This window comes from Accipiter gentilis, chromosome 27 (assembly GCF_929443795.1).
Source record: "Accipiter gentilis chromosome 27, bAccGen1.1, whole genome shotgun sequence".
Lineage (NCBI taxonomy): Eukaryota > Metazoa > Chordata > Aves > Accipitriformes > Accipitridae > Astur > Astur gentilis.
The window spans coordinates 21,346,326-21,368,035 of record NC_064906.1 but is presented as its reverse complement, the minus strand read 5'-3'; the positions used below and the strand labels follow the sequence as shown (position 1 = coordinate 21,368,035).

The following is a 21,710-nucleotide window of genomic DNA, read 5'->3' as shown; positions in this document are numbered from 1 at the left end:
ATACCCATGAAAACCCATATTTTAAAGTTGGGCCAAAGGGAGTGCCTGGACCTGGATCTAAGGAATTGTCCAGATTAATCCAGCTACAGGATTTGGCCTGTTTAGAGAAGTAAAATCCTGTTGACTCAACCTCATGTCTGTACTTTTTTCAAAATGTCTTGTTGCTAAAGGTTATTCGACTGCAGGATTAAGTAAAAAATTTGCTGTCACACCTGCAAAATCTAACTTAGTACATAAAGTTTTCACTATACAAAAGTTTGTATTTTTATACAGCTGCTCTTCCAGAAATCAACATTCTTGTCTTCAAAAGAGCCAGTATAAAAGTTCTTTGGGAAGAAAAAATAAAGATGTGCATCATAACATGTAATTAAAATAATTAAAACTAAGAAGTCTCTTTACAGGAGTTCCTTTGAAGGGTAACTAAATCTGGAAAAAAGAATGGCATTAATTCATACCCATTTGTGAATTTAATTTGCTAGAAGAGAGTAAATAATTTTGGTACATCAAACTGCTATTTGGAAGTTTGCCTGGGCTGTATAGAGGGGGGATGTGAGAAATTTGCCCTATTTTTACAGTTGAAAGCTTCATTGACTCACACAAGATACTTTAGCCTAATATCCTGTGGCATTGCAGTGACCTAGATGTAATTATTGCATGCTTTTTCCAAAATATTTGTACACAACCAGAAATTATAACCTAAGTTACCAACCAGTTCTTAGTTTATACCAGCAACACAAAGATGGACTTCAATTAGCGGTAACCTAGCTGTCTGATGTTTTTAGCTATCTTTTGGACAAATATTTTGTCTTGGTTTGGTGTAATTTTCTGGTTTCCATTTTCCTTAGACAAACATATTTATCCTGTTAAGCAAATGATGCTTTAAAAACTTTCAGCTGTCCCTTCTCCCAGCCCGCAATCACTGTCCCCACCAGATGTGGGGTGATCTCGTGTTTGTAGGTGCGCATGCATCTTAAGAACAAAGATGTGGGGGGTAAGGGGGGGAAAAAAAAAATCAAATGGTCTTGCAATGCCCCGTGGTGTCACCCAGAAAATGTCCTTCCTGCTCCCACCTTTACCTGCCCTTCCCAGCACGGAAAGCGGGAGCGCTTACATGCTCACAGGGGTCTGCTGAAGTTTCTCCCGGCTGGCAGTCGGGCTCTGTGGTGAGAGGCAGACGGGTGGTACTTTGAGGACAGGGAGGCACAAGATGAAGAAGGGAACGCTTGGGCACGCACTGATCGTCAGCCTCCTCCTGCCCAAGCTCATGGACAATGCTGCTCTTGACTCAAGAGCTTAGAGAGCTCCTTGGCAGCTATTGCTTGAAGGGCCATGCCTTCTCCAAACACAAGACCTCTGGGGTGTCTCGCTCACCACACCAGTAGCTGAAGTAGCTACTGACTCAACAGCACAGCTAGTTGGTACTTTTCGCCCAGGTACTGGGCAACCACCTGGTTGACCACATTACTCAAACTTCACTGGTGCCAATTTTTACAGAACCACGGGCCGTTCACTATCAACAGGTTGACATCTAACATTTCTCACTGTAAAACTTAGTTCAAAGTGGGCTGTTTCCACCTGCAGAACTGCTGAACTCCCAAGGAGCATATACCTGTTTAATTACAAGTCATTTCTTAACCTCTACCGCCAGATGGGTTTGGTCACACAACTGTGTAAGCCCAGACCCCACCACTGTGGAGGTTGCCCAGTGCAGGACAGCCTTTGAAACGTAACCTAAAGGTTCACAGTTATTTCTCTTTTAAGTCTTTTAGTACTAAATTACGTGTCAGTTACTCAGCCTGCCTATGTGCTTAAAAAAAAAAAAAGAAAAAAGCATCTACAAAATCTTTTAATTTAGACTTTTTTCTAAACCAAAGAAGATTATCCAGAGTCAAATAAAAAAACCCCAAAATCTTCAATGATGTCAGTAAGCTGGTTTTCCTCCCAGATTGATATATCGATGCTCCCATTAAATGACTATCCCATTTGCCTACACATGTTTTTAGTTTTGTGCTAGTACAGAAGACCCGTTATTTCTCACTGTTCTCTGTCTTCTGGGGAGCAGCTGCAGTATGCTCCTGCAGCCATCAGCTTTAAAAGCAGTATTCAGTGCCTGACTGACAGCAGAGCTAGAGGTGGCATACTGCTTCCTGCTGCGGAGAAATCGGTACCATTACCCAGCAGATCTCAGAAAATACACCAGAAAAAGAAATTATTCCTGATATGTGCACTTTTTTGAGTAAGATAAAGAAAATGCTTCATCATCATGAGAAAACAAAAAATCTACTGCAAAAAAAGTAAAAAAGGTTTATTACAGCTATTTTTCATTGCTTTATGGCTTTTACCTTTCTTTGCTGAGCCAAGAAAGAGCATGAAACAAATGCAGAGCAGTGCATAAGCGATGTTGTGAACTGCTTATTAAAAAAAGTGGTGGCAACTGCATGAAAAAAATAAGGAAAAGTATCAGAAGCATCTTAACAAGAAATGTATGTCTTAAGCTCCAGCTACATGAATTAAATTTTGCATATGAGAAAAGACAAATCCATTTTTTCAGCTGCAAATATAATTCAAGCTTTATGACCTGAAAGCTCCTTTACTCACTTTTTCATTCACACACGCATCCTTTTCCTATAGGGAACAATATAACGGGAAGAAGTTTTAATTTAGCAGAAGTTGAATGAGCTGGCATTTCTTTATGCCCAAGGTTTGGCAATATGTCATGAGACCCTTCTGTGTTTAACACGACCGGTTCTTTAAATTCCTCTTGCGTAACCACTACAAGGTTTTGTCATGGCAGAGCTGTATTTTAAAATTATTTAAAAATAAGACTGAGTTGTTCCATGAGAAACAATACTAATGACATTTCGTTTCTTACAAAGTCGTACCAGACATCCCAGCTTCACACAGTCAGCAAACGAAATACGCGCTCCTTTCCGAAATCCCCTAAGACTCCGTTAACCCATGTCCCTCTCAGTCCCTGGGATATCAGCCGACCAAAGGCAACGTTTCCTCCACACCATGCGTGTGCTGTGATGCCCTGTGTGATCAGAGCTGCAGCACTGCCGGCTGGAACTGCTATTTGCCTATTTACCCGCAAATGCTCAGGAGGCACGGAGGGAATTACTTTTCACCAACACCTCATGTATCCTGTGAAATCAGAATGGCTCATTCCAATCTCCAGTGTTAATCCTTGTTTACAATCTGCAAGCAGAGAACCTGAACCTTAAGCATCATTATGTTTAAGCGTGGCTTGCATTTTATGTTGTATTTATATTTTTCTTAAAACGCAGCTCATTTTCACTAACTGCCAGCCATTAAAATGTGCTGTTGCAGTCCTTTAAGCTCATCACTTGTTACCCAGTAATTTATATTGTATCTATGGATATTTATCTAAGCAAGAGCATGTCCTAAAATAATTTACTCAACTTCCCAAACTTTACATTTTTTTAATGGGATGAAATCAGAAAGATGTATATAGCATGTCTTAAGTTACTCATTTTTTACTCATGATGTTTAGCAGACTCTACTGAAGGGAACTAGAACTGGATTAAACACAACTAACATCCTATGAGGAGGCTGAACAGACAGATTATTTTGTTATCCAACAACACTCCGTTTAGAGTTGAGGTATTAAAAATAAAGTATTCTTCCTTCATGAAGAAACTGAACCTACTCTTTTTTTTCTTACTTTTGTCCATCAATACTTTAAAACTAGAAGGGGGTTTTTCAGTTCTTTTCCTCTATTCCTTCATTAAAGAGAGGAAAATAACTCATTAGAGAGGAAAACAACTCCTTCCTATCCTTCCCTCACCCCGAGCCAGTGTTTCTCATCCACCTCCAATCAGTCAATAAACTGAAATGAACAGTATATCTGCATCTACAGAAGCAGCCACTATTGTCCAACATGCTTTACCTCCTCATTGCGTACCCTAAAAGGTTTTACCACTAGAATGGATTGTCTTTGATTAAAAACTTCAGCAGCAAGCATATCTATGCAATATAAATATTTACTTCATTTTAGGCTTTCAAAAGGCTTGTCAAAACTTCATCATTTTTAAACAAAATTATTCTGCCTAATTTTAAAGTAAAACTTAGGGGGGAAAAAAAATAATCTACTTTTATTCTGTCTTCACAGCCATCTTCTTACGTACATTAAAAGATTGTTTACTTTTATATTTACGTGCTGTTCAACCACTAGTTTCTAAACTCCATCGAAAACTGACACACAGATCATTTAGGGTTCTTAAGGCTTTACAGAGCCACCTTTAGGGTGGCTTGGTCAATTTTAGTACAACATAAAGCTAAAAGCCAAAGAATCCCCGAACCCTGGGAGTATTTGGTAAGGCGAGCACAGGTTCGTCAGCCACTTCAGCGTGTCTCCGAGGCAGCTATGCCACTGGGATGGCCGGGAGGCAGAACTGCCCCTTCCCTGTGCTGTCTCTCCCCAGAGTCAGATGAGCACTGCCCTGCCAAAACAGCCTCTCCGCTTAGCCGCTACCCCAGCCTCTGATGAGGTCCTGCTAAATCCCCGACAGCATGACTCGATTTTTCCCTAGGGCGTTATTCGGTTAGCTGTCTGTCTGGTGCGTACAAGAAATACAGCGAAACCAATGAAGATGCACCGTGCCCTTCAAGAAAGCAGACTGCTCTTTATGGCGATGCAAAGCAATACAGACGATGCGAGGGCGTACATTAGGGTCTACTGCTTGCAGCTGAACCGTCCACCCAAACCCTTTTATCAGTCAGAGCAGATGTAGGAGCTACTTACAAACTAAATGAGCAGTGATACAGAACATCATCGTATTTTTGGGTACTGAAGCACAGAACTGTTCTAAGCCAACAGTCAGTACGAGCGACCTATCCTTTCATCCCCACGCAAGTCAGAACAGTTTACAAAACAAAGGTTTTTGAGCCCAACCTTATTCTTTAACCACGCTCAAGGACTGATAGGAAACAGGACGGTCATTTCTCAGAAATGTGGAATACAATAGAAAAGAAAAACTGTTTGCAGTGTCACTGAGGTTATCGCTCTGGACTATGCAAGAGCTCGGTCTGTGCTGTCTTCACCGCCAACAACCCAGAGAGCCTCCCAGCTTTCCATGGGACAGTGCTCCCCTTAAGCCCCATTACAAGGAGCTGTGCCTGATTACATGCTCTAAAAACATTACTTTGCTTTTTGAGTAGCTTCATGAAGATCAGCAAAATAAAGCAGCACCATGTCCTTAAAGAAAACAGCTGTTCAGTGTCCTTCTGGCACCTAGAATATGCAGTATAACGCACACAGATCCTCGTCCAACTCTAAGCTAATTAACTTGACTTCTGAATTATTAAGTCATTAACTCGGATAACAAAATCCAGAAGATATTAGGCATTACTGCTTCATTCACAACAGGCACGTATCTGAAAGAGACTTGCTTTATTTTTACACTTCATTCTTAGAAACCTTTTAAAAAGGTCTGAAGCCTGTCTGAAGACACTCTCTCGGCCAGCGCTGCCCTACTCACAGACAAAGCCTACAAGTGTTTCTACTTATCTTGAAACTCTCTTTCTGCCTTCAAAACGAAATAGTCCGCTGCTGGTTTGAACGCGAATGGATGACCCAAAGCTTTGTCCCATACTCACATGCTTACTAGCAGGTTGACTCTGAGGTAAAGATCCAGGGGCCAGCACTGGAGAGCTTGCGGGGCTACAAAGTTCTGGGAAGGGATTTGGGATGGCCGGCAAAGATGATGTTCTGAATTGCTGTTCTTCTTCTTGAAGACGCCTATAAACACAGAAGCACTAAGCATTAAGAGGAGCAAACTGGCATCACTAGACCTGGATCTCCTGCCCCACCATTTGTGATAATGATACTAAAGAAAAGGAATCAAAACCACTCTTTTTCTAAACAGCTACCATACAGTTACGGCAACTGCAAGCACAAAGTAGGTAACCGCATGTGAAAAATGACCAGCCAGGCACCTATTCTTGTTTTGTTGCTTGTAACTTGATTACTTGGGTGAGTAACCGAGGTAACTGTGCGCATAAAATACATAGAAATATCCGTCTGTACTCGCTGTTGTAAGCACTAGCTTACAAGCTTGAGCTCTGTGCACCAGAAAGTCAGTTAAGCTCTTCCAAACCAATGTGAAAGAGGACAACACAATGGCAGTCACTTGGAGCCAAATTCCACACGGATCTGCAAACGAAGGCGTACCCCTGTAAAACCTCTGAGGCTGACTTTACCACCGTAAAGCTGTGACCGAAACCAATATTGTCACCTCATTACAATACCAGATTCCATCTCCAAGCAACTCGGCATATCCTGGAGAAATGGAAATGCAAAGACTCAGCTTGAGCAATAAACTGCAATTACACCCTCCCACCTTGTGCTAGCTGAAGGGTGACTGTTCAGACGGATCTGCGCCTCCTGCAATACGCCTCACGAGCCTACGTAGGACCAACAGAGCTTCGAGTTCCAGTTTGTAACGCACCTGTACCGCCCACATCAACAAAAGGAAAACTAAAGCCTACCAGTCGCCACCAAAAAAGCTCGAAAAGATGTGGGACCTGTTGACGGCCACGCAGATGCTTTAGGCTTCCCTACTGCTAGGGGACGTCCGCCTGGTGACCCTGAAGCCGGCTGGCCTGCAACGCCTTGGCAGAAGGCACCATCTAGTGGCAATCCTGGAAGTTTCCAGAGACACTCAACCCGCTCCTGGATTTGAAATGCAAATTGTTAAAAACTCAAGTTTGCTCTCTCTTCTTCCCCACGCCTTCAGCAAGCAGAGCCTTCTCATGAGAGCCGGCGGGGAGACACCCGCTGGGTTTGCCTCTGGCCGCGCGTCCCACTCGGGGCACGCTCGCCGGCTCTGCCTGCGCCAGGACCCGGGGGCTGGTAAAATAATGTACTGGGAAATCTGCTCCGCAGGTAACTCTACCCTGCAATTTACTTGCCTCGGTGTTCCACGAACGAGCCTTGCAGATTTGGGGTTTTGCTATAAATAGCAGGTTCCGACCATAACTATGAGCCAGGCAAACAACGACTTGACCTGCTTGATTTTTTTGTGTGCTGCCCGTGTACTTCCCTTTTGTACTTCCCTACAGCATGGGGTAAAGGACGGTGCAAGATCTCTTCAGCCCAGCAGACTCGTTGTACCAGCAGCTGTGTAACAGTGCTCTGTATTGCAAGTTTTTGACTGACCTCCATTACAAGAAGTGGAACTACAGACTCAACACAATTAGAAAGGTGCGGTTTTCTTAAAATGAGAATTCACTATGCTGTACTCTGCCTATACTGCTTCAGTGCATCATTTACTTCATGGCTGATACACACGTAAAACTGTGCTCTTAAGAGAATTACCAGAGTCAACCATTCTGTTCTGGCTGCAAAAAAGACACAGCCATCCCCCTCTATGGGAAAGGGCTCTAGATAACCCTGAATGAAAGTTTCGCCATTATTTTCTTTAACGATAAACACACAATGTTCTTGTGCATATGGAAGTACAGAGTTCAGAAAGGCAGAGTGTTCTCAAAAAAGAGTTGCTAAGTTTTGAAGTGCCAAAAATAGTTTAAATGAAGTGTTTTGACTGAGGTATTTACAAAACATCGGCAGTTATCGTACTCCAGAGTGCATTTTCTTGTACAGCCCTATTCAAAGTTAAACATGAAATACTTGTAAAAATGATTGCATCATTAGCTGACTTGGTTGTATTGCAGTCACTGCATACTACCCATTCATATAGAAAAGTTGCCTGTCTTAAGAATACCATTCCAATAGGAAATACATCAGTGTAAAGAATCAGGAGCAACCCTTTCCGCTTCTGGGATTTTTCTTTTATTATTATTACTTCTTATTTCTTTTGGAGAAGACATTGTTAACTAGAAGGAAAACTCCAAATCTCTCCAATTCAGGCAATTTACCAGGCTGAGAGGAGCTCCTTTCCTCCTGCTGCCCACAGCGAAGATTTTAAGAACCTCAGCATCACCTATAGACTCTCCCATCACCACCAAGAGCATTCCACTTTAAGCTTGAATTCAAGCCCCCATCCTGACAATGGCGAGATAACTTAAACACTTCTTTTTTTGTAGTGACTCACATAATGCACTCGAGTGAAAGAGCTGAAAGTGCTCTAGGAAGAACAGTTAAATAACCAGGATGTGCTCCTTTTTTGTTTGTTTGTCTTGGACTGTTCAGGAAACCTCCACAGAGAGGTATTTTTTGTATATCAAAACTAGCTGAATGCACCCTCATCTACCTACATGATCTCTTATGTTTTATAAAACCAAGAAGCTGTCAGTAGGCACCATACCTGACAGGAGAAGAGTTTTTAACAGCTTGGAAATAAATCCAAATATGGACATCACTTCTACAAATTGGTACCAATTATATGCTTCTACATGTCTGCTACTACAGGTACATCAAACATTGATTAAAAAAAATGGTGAAAATCTGACATTTTTGCAGTTTACAAAACGCATGGAAAATACATGTCCTTCACCTACCTGGTACGTCTCTTATCTACGCAAAAGTCCAGTCTAATGCTACTAGGCTCCTACCGAAGTCGATCTCCTATTTTAAAATGTAGTTGTTTTGAAGCTAGTTCAAGACAATTTAACAAGAGGCAGGCAAGTCCCTTGTTCCTACCTGACTGCCATAATGCGCACTGGCTGAGACCGCTGCACCTTCTGCCTTGGAGACATGGGCTGCAGTCCACCAGATCCTGAGGACGGCAACTGACTGCGGTTGAGCTGACCATTTTGAAGGAGCGGAGTGGTTTCCGACTGCATACTGCACGTAGAGTATAAACTTTCAAATGAGGAATTCATATCGTTTACCAAAGCTTCTAGGTCCACATCGTCATCTGAAAGACAAAATAACGGCAGCGTAACCCATCTGGAAGTCCCAGATAAAGGAAGTCTGGAAAGACCAAAGACCAAGTTTCAGTAAAGTTATCACATAATTTTATAGTTACATTTTTACAGTGCATATTTTTTTAGCAGAAATTTATTGATTTTAGAGCAGAAAAATGCAGCTAATAATAGCCAGCAGTGGACATCTATTTTGTCTTCTTGGCAAAAAGCTGCTGACACAGAATTAAATTCTTCTACTACAGTATTCACTATATATACATATATATATACACACACACATTTATACAACAAAAATTTGGTGGGATTTTTAATGCTGTCAATGCTAATGCGAAGCACTGCTTCACTTACCGATAAACTGGCATACATTTCAAAAGTATAGCACTTAAAAATACCTCTGTCCAGCTTGTCAATGTATCAAGTTCAGACTGTCAAACACAGTAATAAATATTTTGCAAGATCCAGTAATTTAGATGGAAAAAGACAGTGTTGCAGTAAAGTCAATAGGTGAAAGACACAGTCCTCTGCTGTACATGTCGAAAAGTGATCATTATAGCTTGTTAAAAGTCCCGTCCGTATTTCTGCATATTTTTGAGATACGGTATTTTGAAGGGCAATGCAAGCTTTTAACTGTCACTCCAAGGACTTTGTAAAAAGATCTGTATCCTTGCTCTTGCAATGTGATAGAGACAGCCTTGCCTTAAAGAGCCCAAAGTATATCAACCAGGGATGTGGTGGGGGTGGTTGGAGGAACATCAGTCCCTAAAAAGTTCCCCAACCTTTCTACAAATGCCACCTTACCTCACAGTAAGTAACTTGTGCTCATCCGTTCCTCCTTAATGATCGTAATTACTCTGCAAGACAACAAAACTCTGGGAGCCCTTTGCACTAACCACTCTCTGAACTCCTATTGCAGAGTACTGTAATTACTCCCTAGCCACAAGTTACGTCACTCCCTATCAGGAGTTCAGCGGGCTGACGAACACACACATCGATATCTGCTTCTGGTTACTGCACAGCCACTGCCTGAAGAGCTACTTCAGACCGAACACAACTTAGCGCATCCAAAAATGTGCCCTTGTTTTCCAGCTGTATCAACTGGCCTGGTAAAATATACCACTGCTGCCTGCAAACCTCGCGTCTGGCGAAACTCTTCATGACATGGATGGAAAGCAGAGCCAAGCAATAGAGCTAGCAAACCTTTACACAGTGCTATGCAGCTGAAATATGCTTTTCACCCCAAATATTTTCTGATAGCCATTCTTTTCCCATGTTTTCTAGGTAAATGAACCACCAGGAGCAGCCATTCAGCTTGTAACCGATTACCATACTTTCTCTGAGAGACCACAAACAATATTCTACCAATATTACTTTTCTTGAGGATATAATCCAAAACAGCACCACTCAATTTCTGTCCACCAATACCATGCCTCAATAACTGTAACAGGATCAGAACACGGCATTTACATGGCAATTGTTTTGGATGCTGATGACCCCATTTCTCAGTGTTCAATGAACCAAAGATCTGCTCAGAATTAAATAGGTGCTGGTCATGTGCCTATGTCCGACCTCTATTTAATGACCTGAAATACTACATTCCTCACTGAAAGTTGGTAGGCCCTTTACTAAAGTAAAAGCCACTTAGCCTTCACTGAAAAAGTACTCATAGAATTTCTAGGTTTGAACATGTGTTAAAAAACCAACCAACCAAAAAAATAAAAATAAAAATAATCAACTCACAAACAGGTTTCTTCCTTTCATTTCTTTATGGTTATTTCCCTCAGTCTCTGTACTTAACAGCCACTACCCTACTACTAAGACTCACCTTCACTAAGCTACACCATCTTCTCTGTCAGCTAGTTCATGCATTTTCAATAATCTAGACTTTGCTTTGCTTGGACAAAGTCTACAATAATTTTCCTGCTATTTTTAGGGATCTTGAGACAGAGTTGCAATTTAAATTTCATTCCATCCTCCAGATTCTTATCCTGTTTGGAGAGGACATATCAAAAATGCTTCTTGAGCAATCACAAGGGAACCACAGCAGTAGGAGTATAAAGAGGGAGAGGCTGAATTACAAGGCTTTTGAATTTTATCATTCATCTAAAGTACCAGAAGACCAAGCTGTAGGGTGTCAGATGGCTGTCAAGTAAAAGCTTAGGGGTTGGATGAAGGAGACATAAAAGACAAACGCTGGCCACAGAGTCAGGGAGTAAATTACAGCAACTAACAGCAATTGTTTAGCAGGGTGAAAAGCAGAAAGGGAAGAAAGTCAAGGTGTACATTCTGTGGAAGTCTGTACGGCTTGGTCCCCGAGGGTGCTAATTTATTAAGAACTTAGACAAAGCTATTAGTGTGCAAGATCATTAAGTTTTCAGATGATTGTAACATGGGAGGAATGATTAAAAGTCAGCTCAAGCTATCCCTGAATAATCAAATAGGCACAAAGGTGTAATATGAAGTCTAATATGCATAAAATGAGGCACTTCATGCAAAACACTAAGCAAACCAAGTACATAGTTTAAAGCATTGAATTACCATTAGCAGGCTTTTAAGCATATCAATTACACACCTAAATTCAATTTCCAACAGGACAGGCACTGACAAGGTGCATATAGAGTTTTCCTAATCATATGTTGCACTGAAGTCCAGAATCTGGTTTCACTCCTCTGTCAGCTCCTTTTCTCTGCGGGTGCAGCACTGCTAATAATAGCCCTCAGTCTTGCCATAAAACTTTTGCAGGAGTGCAGATCCTTAAGCTTTTTGAAGACAAAGCCTGCAATCTTGAATTTCATACAATTTCATCGCTATACAATAGCATTTACTACTAAATACCATTATGTTTTGGAGAGATTTCAGCATGCTGCAATAGGAAACCTCACTGCTGCAGCCTACCTCAGAAGTGCCAGCAGATGTCTCAGCCTGCCAAGTAATCCAGTATGTTACTTGTGATGGCTCTCTAGAGAGCTTAACTAAATAAAAATTAAATAAGCCATCCATGGGATTTCTAAGCCACTTTAACCATTTGCAGGTATACTATTCAGAAGGATATTTCATATACCGTGCAATCCTTCAAAGTATCTTTCTCTACCAACCAGCAGGATCCAGCCTCTATCAAGATGATCACACATGGAGAAAAAAAAGCTGACAAAACTAATTTTGAGAAGGCTTGCTAGTTAACAGCAAACTTGACAAATCATTGGGCTTTGAGCCAGTATGGCATCACACTGGTCCTCTAAGTATGCACACACAAATTTTGCGACTGACCTGGAAGAAATCACCTTTGTAGGTTATAGCAGGCTGAGTTGCCAGTGGCTGAGGAGCCTCCAGCTCTCCAGCTATCTTGCAGACGTATGCTTCCAGGGATACAAAAGACTATTTTCCTTAATCTGCATTGAATTCTGCTGTAAGATCAAGGAGTATGAAAGTGTATATTTGAGGTCTGCTTTTTTTCTCTCTCTATTGAGCAGCATAGGGGCTAGCTTATCACTTCTTCCATGCACAAACACGCAAGCAGCCTTTTGCTTTTGAAAGTCATTTTCAAAGGAAAACACTGGCAAAACCTAGCTCTGACATACTTCTGGTGGTGGATAGGGTACTGGCAGTTTTGTAGACTTCTTATACCATAAGAAAATACTTGGTACGCCTGCGAGCAATGTTCTTTCCCAAACTAGAACCAAAGTGCACACACTGGCAGCCGTCTGCCCTTCATTTTCTTCTTTGCCCACAACTTGTTAAACTTTGGCTTTGTTCACAAACCAGCTCCACGGGATGTTGCAAGTAATATTTTTGGTAAAGTAAGTCATGATTTCAATCACAAGAAAAAATTTAAAAGTTCAATTCAAGGAAAGAAGAAAACTTTGTTCTAAAACCTCTATTGAGCCAGTGAGCTAAGCTATCACATTCCACAAAAACAAAAGCACTTTGAATACGATTTGAATGTTTTCAAGCATACCATAAGGAGGGATCATAACCCCTAAATTAGGCCTGAGCAAACTTTAATCTGTGTTTAACCATGTCCCACTTGTCTTTCTGCTTCTAGCCCTTCTCCATCCCCCAGATCCTAATTTATTTACTTATTTTGGTTGTTGCTGGCCTTCATGTGTCAAGCCCAGTTAACAGGACTAAGCAGAATCACACATATTCTGAAGTGACGTAAAGCTGAAGTGAGCCCTGCTCAGCTTCATCCGTGCCAGCCTCCCAAAGAAAGCAGGTGTTTCCATGGCTGTCAAGGGGCTCATTGCACTGCAGAAATTTTTTATGCTGAAAAAAGTGCTGAACACGGAAAGAATCGCAGCTTTGGGCTACAGACCAGGACACATTTCACGTCTCCAAATAGCAGCCCAGCAAACACCCTTCCCTTTTACATATGGTCTGCAGTTCATAGGGAATACTATGAAAAACATCACAGCACTTAAGTGAGCTGTGATTTAAGAGGGTTTTAAAACTGTATACATACATAAATAATTTCCTTCTTGTTTGGTCATTTCAGAATTTAATTATCCAGCATTATCCCTCATATCAGTTCACAGAGAAAACTGATGCGAGTGCTACTCGGATGCTACTAGGAATTCAGCAGAAGATTTAGAAAAAGGCTATACCACTTCTCTGTCGCCATGGAAGTAAGCCTGATACTATATGAATTCTAACAACATGTATATAAACTAGCGTTTGATATTACAGTAAGGCAGCTGTTGATTGATCACCTATCCCTGTTTGATAGCCTAACTCTGGCAATCGGTTCCCCAAAATGAGTTTCACTGCAGCACGTTCAAGATCCAGCTTGACAGAGCTAAGAAGCTAAGGTATAACTAATGTAAGATTTCACTCAAGTTTAGCTCAGCAGAGGGTGATATCGAAGTGGTCAGCTGGCTCTCCTGCACATGTTAATTAACCCTCAAGAGACAGATGGGAACAGTGAACGAAAAGGAATGTACAGTTGCATATACCCTAACATGCTGCATTGATGACACAGTGAAACACTACGTAAATTATAGGTAATACAGGGAAAAATACATTTACATTAAAACAAACAGAAGGACTTGACCAGAATTTAAAAGGGAAAAAGGGACATCTAAAATACTTGTGCTTTCCCCCTTAATATCTTGTTTCAAATCTCCTAAAACCGCATATAAGTTATTCTGATTCATATTGGCGATGCAAGTATGTTTTGCAAGGTTTTTGGTATTGTGGACATCTCATGTTTTATGATAAAAAATGCAGGTAAGGATTACGACAGTGAGATGTGAGTGCGAACTCCTTTTACAAGATAACTGCAATAAGGAGGATGCCTTGCACAAGGGCACTGCAGCATGTCCCACCAGCACTGTGTCCAAATGCCATTTTGCTAGGATTTTTCAGAAATTCCAACCACTAAAACTTTTTAAAAACATACCACTGCTGACAACACACAGTTGTAATGATGCACAAATAAGTCCGCTCTAGGTAACACTCACACTCCTCTGTTACTTTCTCCCTCTGAGCCCCTAACTACATTTGCTATGTTTACACAAACGTCTCGCCTCCCTCCATACCCTGTTTCAGCTTCCACTAACACCACAGGCACCAGTTGCCTATCTGAAACAGTTACCTACAGCCCCCCTACCGTTGCATGCATTTAGTACTTGGCAGCTTCTACACCTCCGAGAGACACACGCGACAGAAGCTGGACGATAATAAACAGATTTCCTACAATTTTTTAAAAATGCCACAGTGACCTCTACAGCTATGCTGCAGCTGAATGACACCCTCCAGTTCCCAATACCAGCTCCAGTTCTATCCAATCTCTCCCCTCCTACATTATTAAAAATTACATAGAGACAGTAGTTTTGCACAAGAAACAAAAAGACAATATAAAAAACATTTGCAAACCCTATGCTTTCACACTGTTCTCCAGCTCTGCTGCTGGACCCAATTATGAAAACATCAAGATTGCCTTGGTTGAATGTTAGATGCTTTGAGGGGTTTTGTTTTTTTCATTTTGAGTGAATGCACAAACCCAACTCTGTGTCCCAGAGACATCACCAACTCCAGGGTGGTCATAGTCTGAATTAAAAATGACAAGCCTGAACCCCAAACTCCAGAACTTTATGTATCCTGTAAGTGCCCTTATGGGACTCTGAAGAATCTTTTCCTTTATTATTTTCTGATGTTCATCGGCTTAAGTGAAATCCTCTACTTTGCACTGTAACTATGGTTGCTGGCCTACAGAATGTCACATCAGTGCACATGCAGCTTCCAAAATGCTAAATGCACCATGCTGTGGAAAGGAGGAGAAGAAGCAGAGATGCTGGTTGGTAAAAGAGCATGAAATTGGGACAGGTATCTATGCTCTTTGAGTACACTGAAATGACACACAGAGAAGTCAACAGGGAGCTTGTAACTTCTCCAGTATTCTCTGGGTAATTTTTAAATCCCACACGCATCTATTCCCATTTCTGTCAGGCTGGGATGGCTAACACCAAATGTGTGTAATGGAGATGCTGGAGAGAATTCACTTTATAAACACATGCTGGAATGATGCTGGAGAGATGCTGGAGAGAATTCACTTCATAAACACCTCTTTACTAAAGGTTCGTGGTTGGACTCCAGAAACGTTCGTAAAACACACCTGATAGATTTCTTTAAATAGAAGACAAACTGAAATGAACAAAATTAATGTTGCTAGGTGACAACTATATGAATAAGCTACAGATGAAAGGTGTTAAGTCAAAAAATCAAAGCATTACTGAGTAACAGGAGCAACCGGCTACAGGTGCCCTACAGCAGGAAGGCATGAAGTTGTACCCTCAGACTAGTCCTTACCACATAAAACAAGTTTCAGGAATTCTGCTGGAAAAAATACAGGGTTAAAAAGTGGAAAATTCAGTTCTTGTCCAGTTCACACACCTAACACTTGACATCGTAAAGATGATGAAAGCTAGGCATTTGGGGGGAGGGGACCAGATAAGGAGGGTTTGTTTAATTCCAGAGACAGACTGAGGTAAAGCACGTCTCTGACAACGATTTTAACGGTTTTGCCCTTTGATGAGGCTGCAATTATTCACAGACAACATTGAGAAGCACCTCCCATCACGCACGTTCCCATTTCTAACCCAAGAACCGTACACGATGTTCCTTTTGTGGAGTGGACAGACGCTGGTTGCCTCGACAGACGATCGCCATAGGTGGGTATCACCACCACTGAGCCCTCGCTTGGCTCTAACGCACACGCAGGTGCTGAAGCACTAATGGCATCGCTACGAGAAAGGGGGTTGAAACCCAAGCAAAACATCTAATAAAACATCTAGAATGATTATGCATATACATACCAGCTTTATTACAACTATAAAATATAAAATACGTAAGTTACAGCCAGTCCCCATTCCAGACTGCCCTATCCCATTTACAGAACACAGAGTTGGGTTTCAATCTTCCCAATACCCATTTTCTAGTAGGAAATTTGCAGCTCAAAAAAAAAAAAAAGTTGGGAAGCACACCACACACCCTTGTCCAGCCACCAGCGACGGCAGAGCTCCTGATAATAGCAGTTACCAGCAACTGCCAGCCTTTCAAATCCCTCTTTGCAGGCCAATGCTTGCAGAACCACTGCTGTATAGTAAATATGGAGCGAACAGATCACTTAAAGCAGAATCCGAGGTTAAGCAGACTTCTGGGAAATTGTTATTCCCGAGTTGATTACAAAATCCAGTCAGAAGATTCATTTTCAAGAAACTGGTAACATCTGCAGCAATCCTCTATGACCATTAGGTTCAGTGGTTTCCCCGTACCATTTTCTCCTGTCACCTACTTTTAGTTCATTAGTTGAAGAAAAAGACTGAGAAAGACCTGAAAAGGAAAGTGTTTGCTTGGTTGGGTTTATCAAGACAGAAGAAAACCCCAAAGAGCCCAAGTTACTCAGAGGACAGAAAATAACATTAACTGAGGAGAGAAGCGGCACCACAAAGGGCAGAGTGGGGTATTCCTTCCCCAGCCAGACCTGGGGCTGGAGTAGACTAATCCTCAAGAAACCTTTGAGAAGGACAGAGCGGTTGCATCGGCGAAGGATGCGGTAACACCACAGGGTGAGCGGGCCAGACTGATTTTCCGGACCCAAAAGGAGATACTAACAGAGGGAAACCTAAAGCTTAAGTCGTAATTGTGCAAGGAGTAGCCATGCACCTGTATAGCCTTATTGTAGCCCCTTCTTTAGTCAGCACAAAAAGGAAAAGAGAAAGAGAGCGAGCATGAGTAAATGCATGAGACACAGGCAGACCGACGGACTCAGGGATTCTCTATGCACGTCTTATCTTCCCGGTGAGGTTAACTGGATGCCTCAATCTTGATGCATCACCTCTACAGCAAAACTAGGAAGGCAGGCTCTGGCAATACATCCGAAATGGTGATTACAGAAAGACCGCCACATCCCTCAGGAGGACATGGTCAGGGTAACACCTGGGCAGCAGAACGGCTCCTAGCCTGTGCAGCCCACACAAAACCAAAGAGAAAATCCACTTAAGCTTTCCAGATAATGGGGAAAACCATGTTAACCTACTGAGCTGTTAAGGTACTTCCAAGTCAGAACTCAGGAAGCACAATATTGGATGGCGATGGATAGATGAATTGAAATAGTGTCTGCTGGCCACATGGTAAATGCTTGGCAGACTGCATCTTATATTAGACAGTCATATTTACGGGTGAATGGCTTTAAGAGGATATCCTGTATCAGCGAGAGCTGCAATTTGACACAGCAAAGGTCAGGTTTAGTTGCATATTTATTAAGATTACATACTTTTACATTAAAGAAACTGAATAAAAAGCTTTAAAATGCTGTGTGTTTTCCTCATGCCTACGTGAATGAAAGTTATTATTTTTCAAAATTTATTCTACCATTTCCTATATACACATTTCTACTCATAATGCTTCTCCGAAGTTTTATTTAGATATCTTTTTCTCATCGCCCGTTCAGAGAAAAAAAAATGAGAGCGCAAATCAAATATACACAAACAAACAACACTAATAGACAAGTCACAGTTCAAAAAGGAGTTCAAAATTCAGACAAACAAGAAGAGCTACCACGTGCCTTACAAGCCTAAAGCTATTAAAGGCAAAGTTAAAAACACAGTCAAAGCATCTATTGCTTTCCTTTAGGGAACCTGTTTTTCTCCCTCCCTGATTAAACGCCGTAATACCCAGCCGAATAATCCCAGTTGAACAATCCCTACAAATCGATATAAGTACCACTGCACGGATTAGTCCCTCCCATCCTGTCAAGAAAGCCCAAGCTTTATCCCCGCTCTGGGAAACATCGTGCGTAACCTCCCAACGTGCTGCTGCGTGGCTCCGGCCGGAGCCCGCAACGCCCTGCCTGCTCCGGCGAGAGGACTGCCTGCCTGCTGCGGGATGTCTCTGCCCGGCGGCCAGCAAACCCCAGGCTTCTTGCGTCGGGGGTTTCGCTTCAAAGCTACTCCATGACAGCTTAGACGAAGCTTTCAGGCGAAAAGGGGTTGGATTAACCCAAGGAGTCCGTTAGCGTTTCTCTTCAGGACGTGACGGGTCCGCAGAGGTGATGCTGAAACATCACCATCATCATCATCATTATTATTATATTAGGTATACACCTCATCACTGGATACCTGGGCTAACCTTTAATCCTACTAACTTTAAACCCTGAGTTTTAAAATCTGCTTTGAACAGGTTTATTGCTGGCTTCAAAAGCATGTTTAAGAGGATGTCATACAAGTTCCAAAAGTTGCACACAGCAATTAATGAATCAGCTATTCCTCCGAGTTAATTAAAGATTGCGTTTTCAGCACATAATAGTTACCTAGCTGTGACCGATGTACTTACAAAGGAGACAACAGGAATATTTCATATTTAAGGTACTTCTAGTGAAAGTTTAGTTAACAGAACCAAACTCGTATGAAAAAGTAAAATGCTTTAACACCAGGGTAATTTTGGCTTCTTTTACCAGTTGCTTTAATAGTTTTACATTAACTCCAATTGTCATTTTGGTAAATTATCTACAAGAGACTAAACTGGGGGAGAGTTGTTTGGAATTGCAACACTGCACCAAAAAAGCCCCCTCGGAGCCCCCAGCTTGGGACTTTCAAACCTGGCACCTGACAAATAACAAGAACGCTTGCCTACCTTACCTTCGCTTCACAGTCGGAGGCAGCTGCCATCAGATGTCCTCTTGTTGCCTTGGCAGCACCTCGATATAAGCTTTCCCTACATTTCTTTGCCCGACTAAGGGAACAACGTTTTGGGGCATGCATTTAATTTCATCGGCGCACAGATACTTGGTCACTGAGTCGGCTCTCTATTTTAGGCTCTCCTTTCACGCGAGCCTAGCTGTTGTGTCAGAAAATCACGTGGTCCTTTTGGGTGTGGAGCAAGGAGATCTCCCCTGGCCCTGCCAGCAAAGGGCGGAAAATTTGTGAGGAATTACTGCTGTAACAAAGCGTGAACCTCTGCTGCATGAGAAGGGAACGCCACAGTCCTGCCGCATGGATCCCCAGATGGCAGAGCATATTGCTGCAGTCGCATCCCAAATGGCGGTGTGGAGCCACTGCTGAAGGCGCCCGCACCCCACACTGCAGTCATTTATAAAAGCTCCGCGACGCTTCCCTCTGCCGTGACTGCACTGACCCCAAGACCTCCTGATAGCCAACCTTTTTAAAACAAACAAACAAGCAAGCAAACAAAAAAACCCCTGAACGCCCAAAGCAAACAAGAACAACCACCCCTAAAAAACCTGGAAAAAACCTCCAAACCCCTCAAGCCCTGGGGGGAAAAAACCCAACCAAACCAAAACCAAACCATTGCAGTCAATCACCCAAGACCAGCAACAACACAAAAGAAAAATTGATCTGAATTTACTATTGAAATCTTCAATAAAGAGTGATCGCATCAGCCTAAATTCACCTAGGCCTAAGAAAAACAGAAATGTATTTATGTTTTTTCTCGACTCACCAATTCAAGTTTCCTTTTTTTAAATCACGGTCTTTCACGATTTAACATCCCGCAGGTAAGCCGCGCCGGTTAATGTCAGTCAGTACCAGCCTCACCCAAAAGCGAAAGCCGCCGGTGCGCGACGCAGCAGATTTGACACGAGTCAAAACCAACTCGCCGATTACGCCCGTTTTCCTTAGGAGACCCCCGTGCCTGATTTCACAAGGTGTGTGCATTCCTGGTTGAGGTATTCAGGGTGCCCCGTGGTTTTGGGAAGCCAGCCTGCTGCTCTTCTCCACCTGGTCGGTTTTGGCCAGGCTGTGGGTAGGGACCCCAAGCCCCCACCTAAACTCGCCTCCTTGCTCGCTCACGAAACAATGCTGGAAGCAGGACACGAGACATTTTCCCCCAAGGGTACTCTGTTAACAGACCATCACTTCTTGCGGAGCAGTCTTCATCTCCTTCACCCCGCGTAACAAGGATGTCGTCAGTACGCTCCGACGAGCTTGCAGGCACCCACTATGCTGCACCGCGGCTCCTGAAATCACCCCCACCGCTCCTCTTCGGAAAGACGCCCCGAAAACCCACGGGCACAGTGGTGGGTGTGTGGTTCGGTGTTTGCAAGAGGTTCGACAACCTGCTGACCTCGCTCCGTTTCACAGCTGAAATACCGCCCAGAAAAGCAGAGAAGACTGGTTCCTCCGCCAAAAGCACGCCCACGTATTTATAGACCTAGAAAGCCTTAGACCTAGAAAAAGGCAACGCGTGAACAGGATGGAGCTTAAGGTAGGCCAAAAGTGTGGCTGCAAAGCCTTAACGCTCTGAAGGACTCCTCTCGATGGCTTTTTAACAACGTCAGCGACTCCAGGGTAGACACTGCGGTGGAAATGCCCACTGGTGTCCCAGCAGCAAGCTTGCACTGCTTCACTTACCTGACCGAACGGTTCTTCGGTGATGCTACCCTAGCCTTGGAGGTGACCTGTATTTGGACTTTAGTATATTCCAGATTCATTCTCCGATGCCCGTTTTTATCTGCCTAGTCTCTAAAACTCATTGTCATCTTCTGAAGAATCTTTATGGTTAATTCTCAAGGACAGAAGCTACCTAACTGTGGTCCCTGGGCTCAGCATCCACTTGTCTTTGAGTTATAGACCTTGTAGTTTAGAAACCAGTCATCTGCAGCACTTCAGATTTCAGAGGGACTCACAATATTTTACTCTGCCTGAGCTCTCCAGGATTTTTCAGCCACTTAAGGACAAACCACAAAAACATATACAAAAAGAGTAATTCTCTTTTGCTGTCAAAGAGCAGCAAGCTCATAACTGAATCGCAAAGATAAACAAAAAAATTAGCAGCCCCCATGAAGCCTTTTTTCGTATATAAGCTTATAAACACACAAGCTTATAAAAATTTACAAGTGCATGTATACATAAACTAGCAAGCAATGTATACCAATTAGGAGTGCTAACAAGATACACAGCCAGTTTAAGACACCTTCTTGCACAGTTACAAATCCACTCATACAGTGGTGCTGTAACATACCGTAACATTGCACTGCTTCTAACCTCATGTTGTACATGTCACAAACTGCCTGCAATCTTGATTTGGACAGAAAGACTTCAATATTGTTACTGCAATCCTAATGCCATTAATGAAATTACATACTAATTGCTTTGGTCAGTAGCACCTTATATACTTTAATTACTTAAGTAGCTGCTTACTGTTAAGAACTCCAAATTTAGCTACCTCTCATGCTAAATTTTTTTGTTGTTGTTTAGCTGGTTTGCCCCACTTAAGTCTGGGGTTTTTTTAGCTGAAAATACAACTAGGTTGACAGAATCTTGTTGGTTTTAATAGGCACAAAGAGACTTAAATAAATTAACAAATTCAGATCTTCCCCTTGAAGCTTCTTGGCTTTAAGAAAAGTGCCG

General features: G+C 42.4%; 1 protein-coding gene across 5 annotated transcripts in view; it reads right to left on the bottom strand.

The window, feature by feature from the left end:
- GRB10 (growth factor receptor bound protein 10) overlaps positions 1-21,710 on the bottom strand; it is a 148,390-nt gene that overhangs the window by 50,565 nt on the left and 76,115 nt on the right. For all 5 annotated transcript variants that reach the window (XR_007509762.1, XR_007509763.1, XM_049830273.1 and 2 more), the window contains 2 exons: positions 8,624-8,840; positions 5,620-5,761 (listed from right to left, as the gene is read on the bottom strand). Coding sequence is in view for 3 of the 5 variants with exons in the window: in XM_049830273.1 (XP_049686230.1) it covers positions 5,620-5,761; positions 8,624-8,840 (359 nt within the window). In the remaining 2 variants the exon portion in view is untranslated. The remainder of the gene's footprint in view (positions 1-5,619; positions 5,762-8,623; positions 8,841-21,710) is intronic.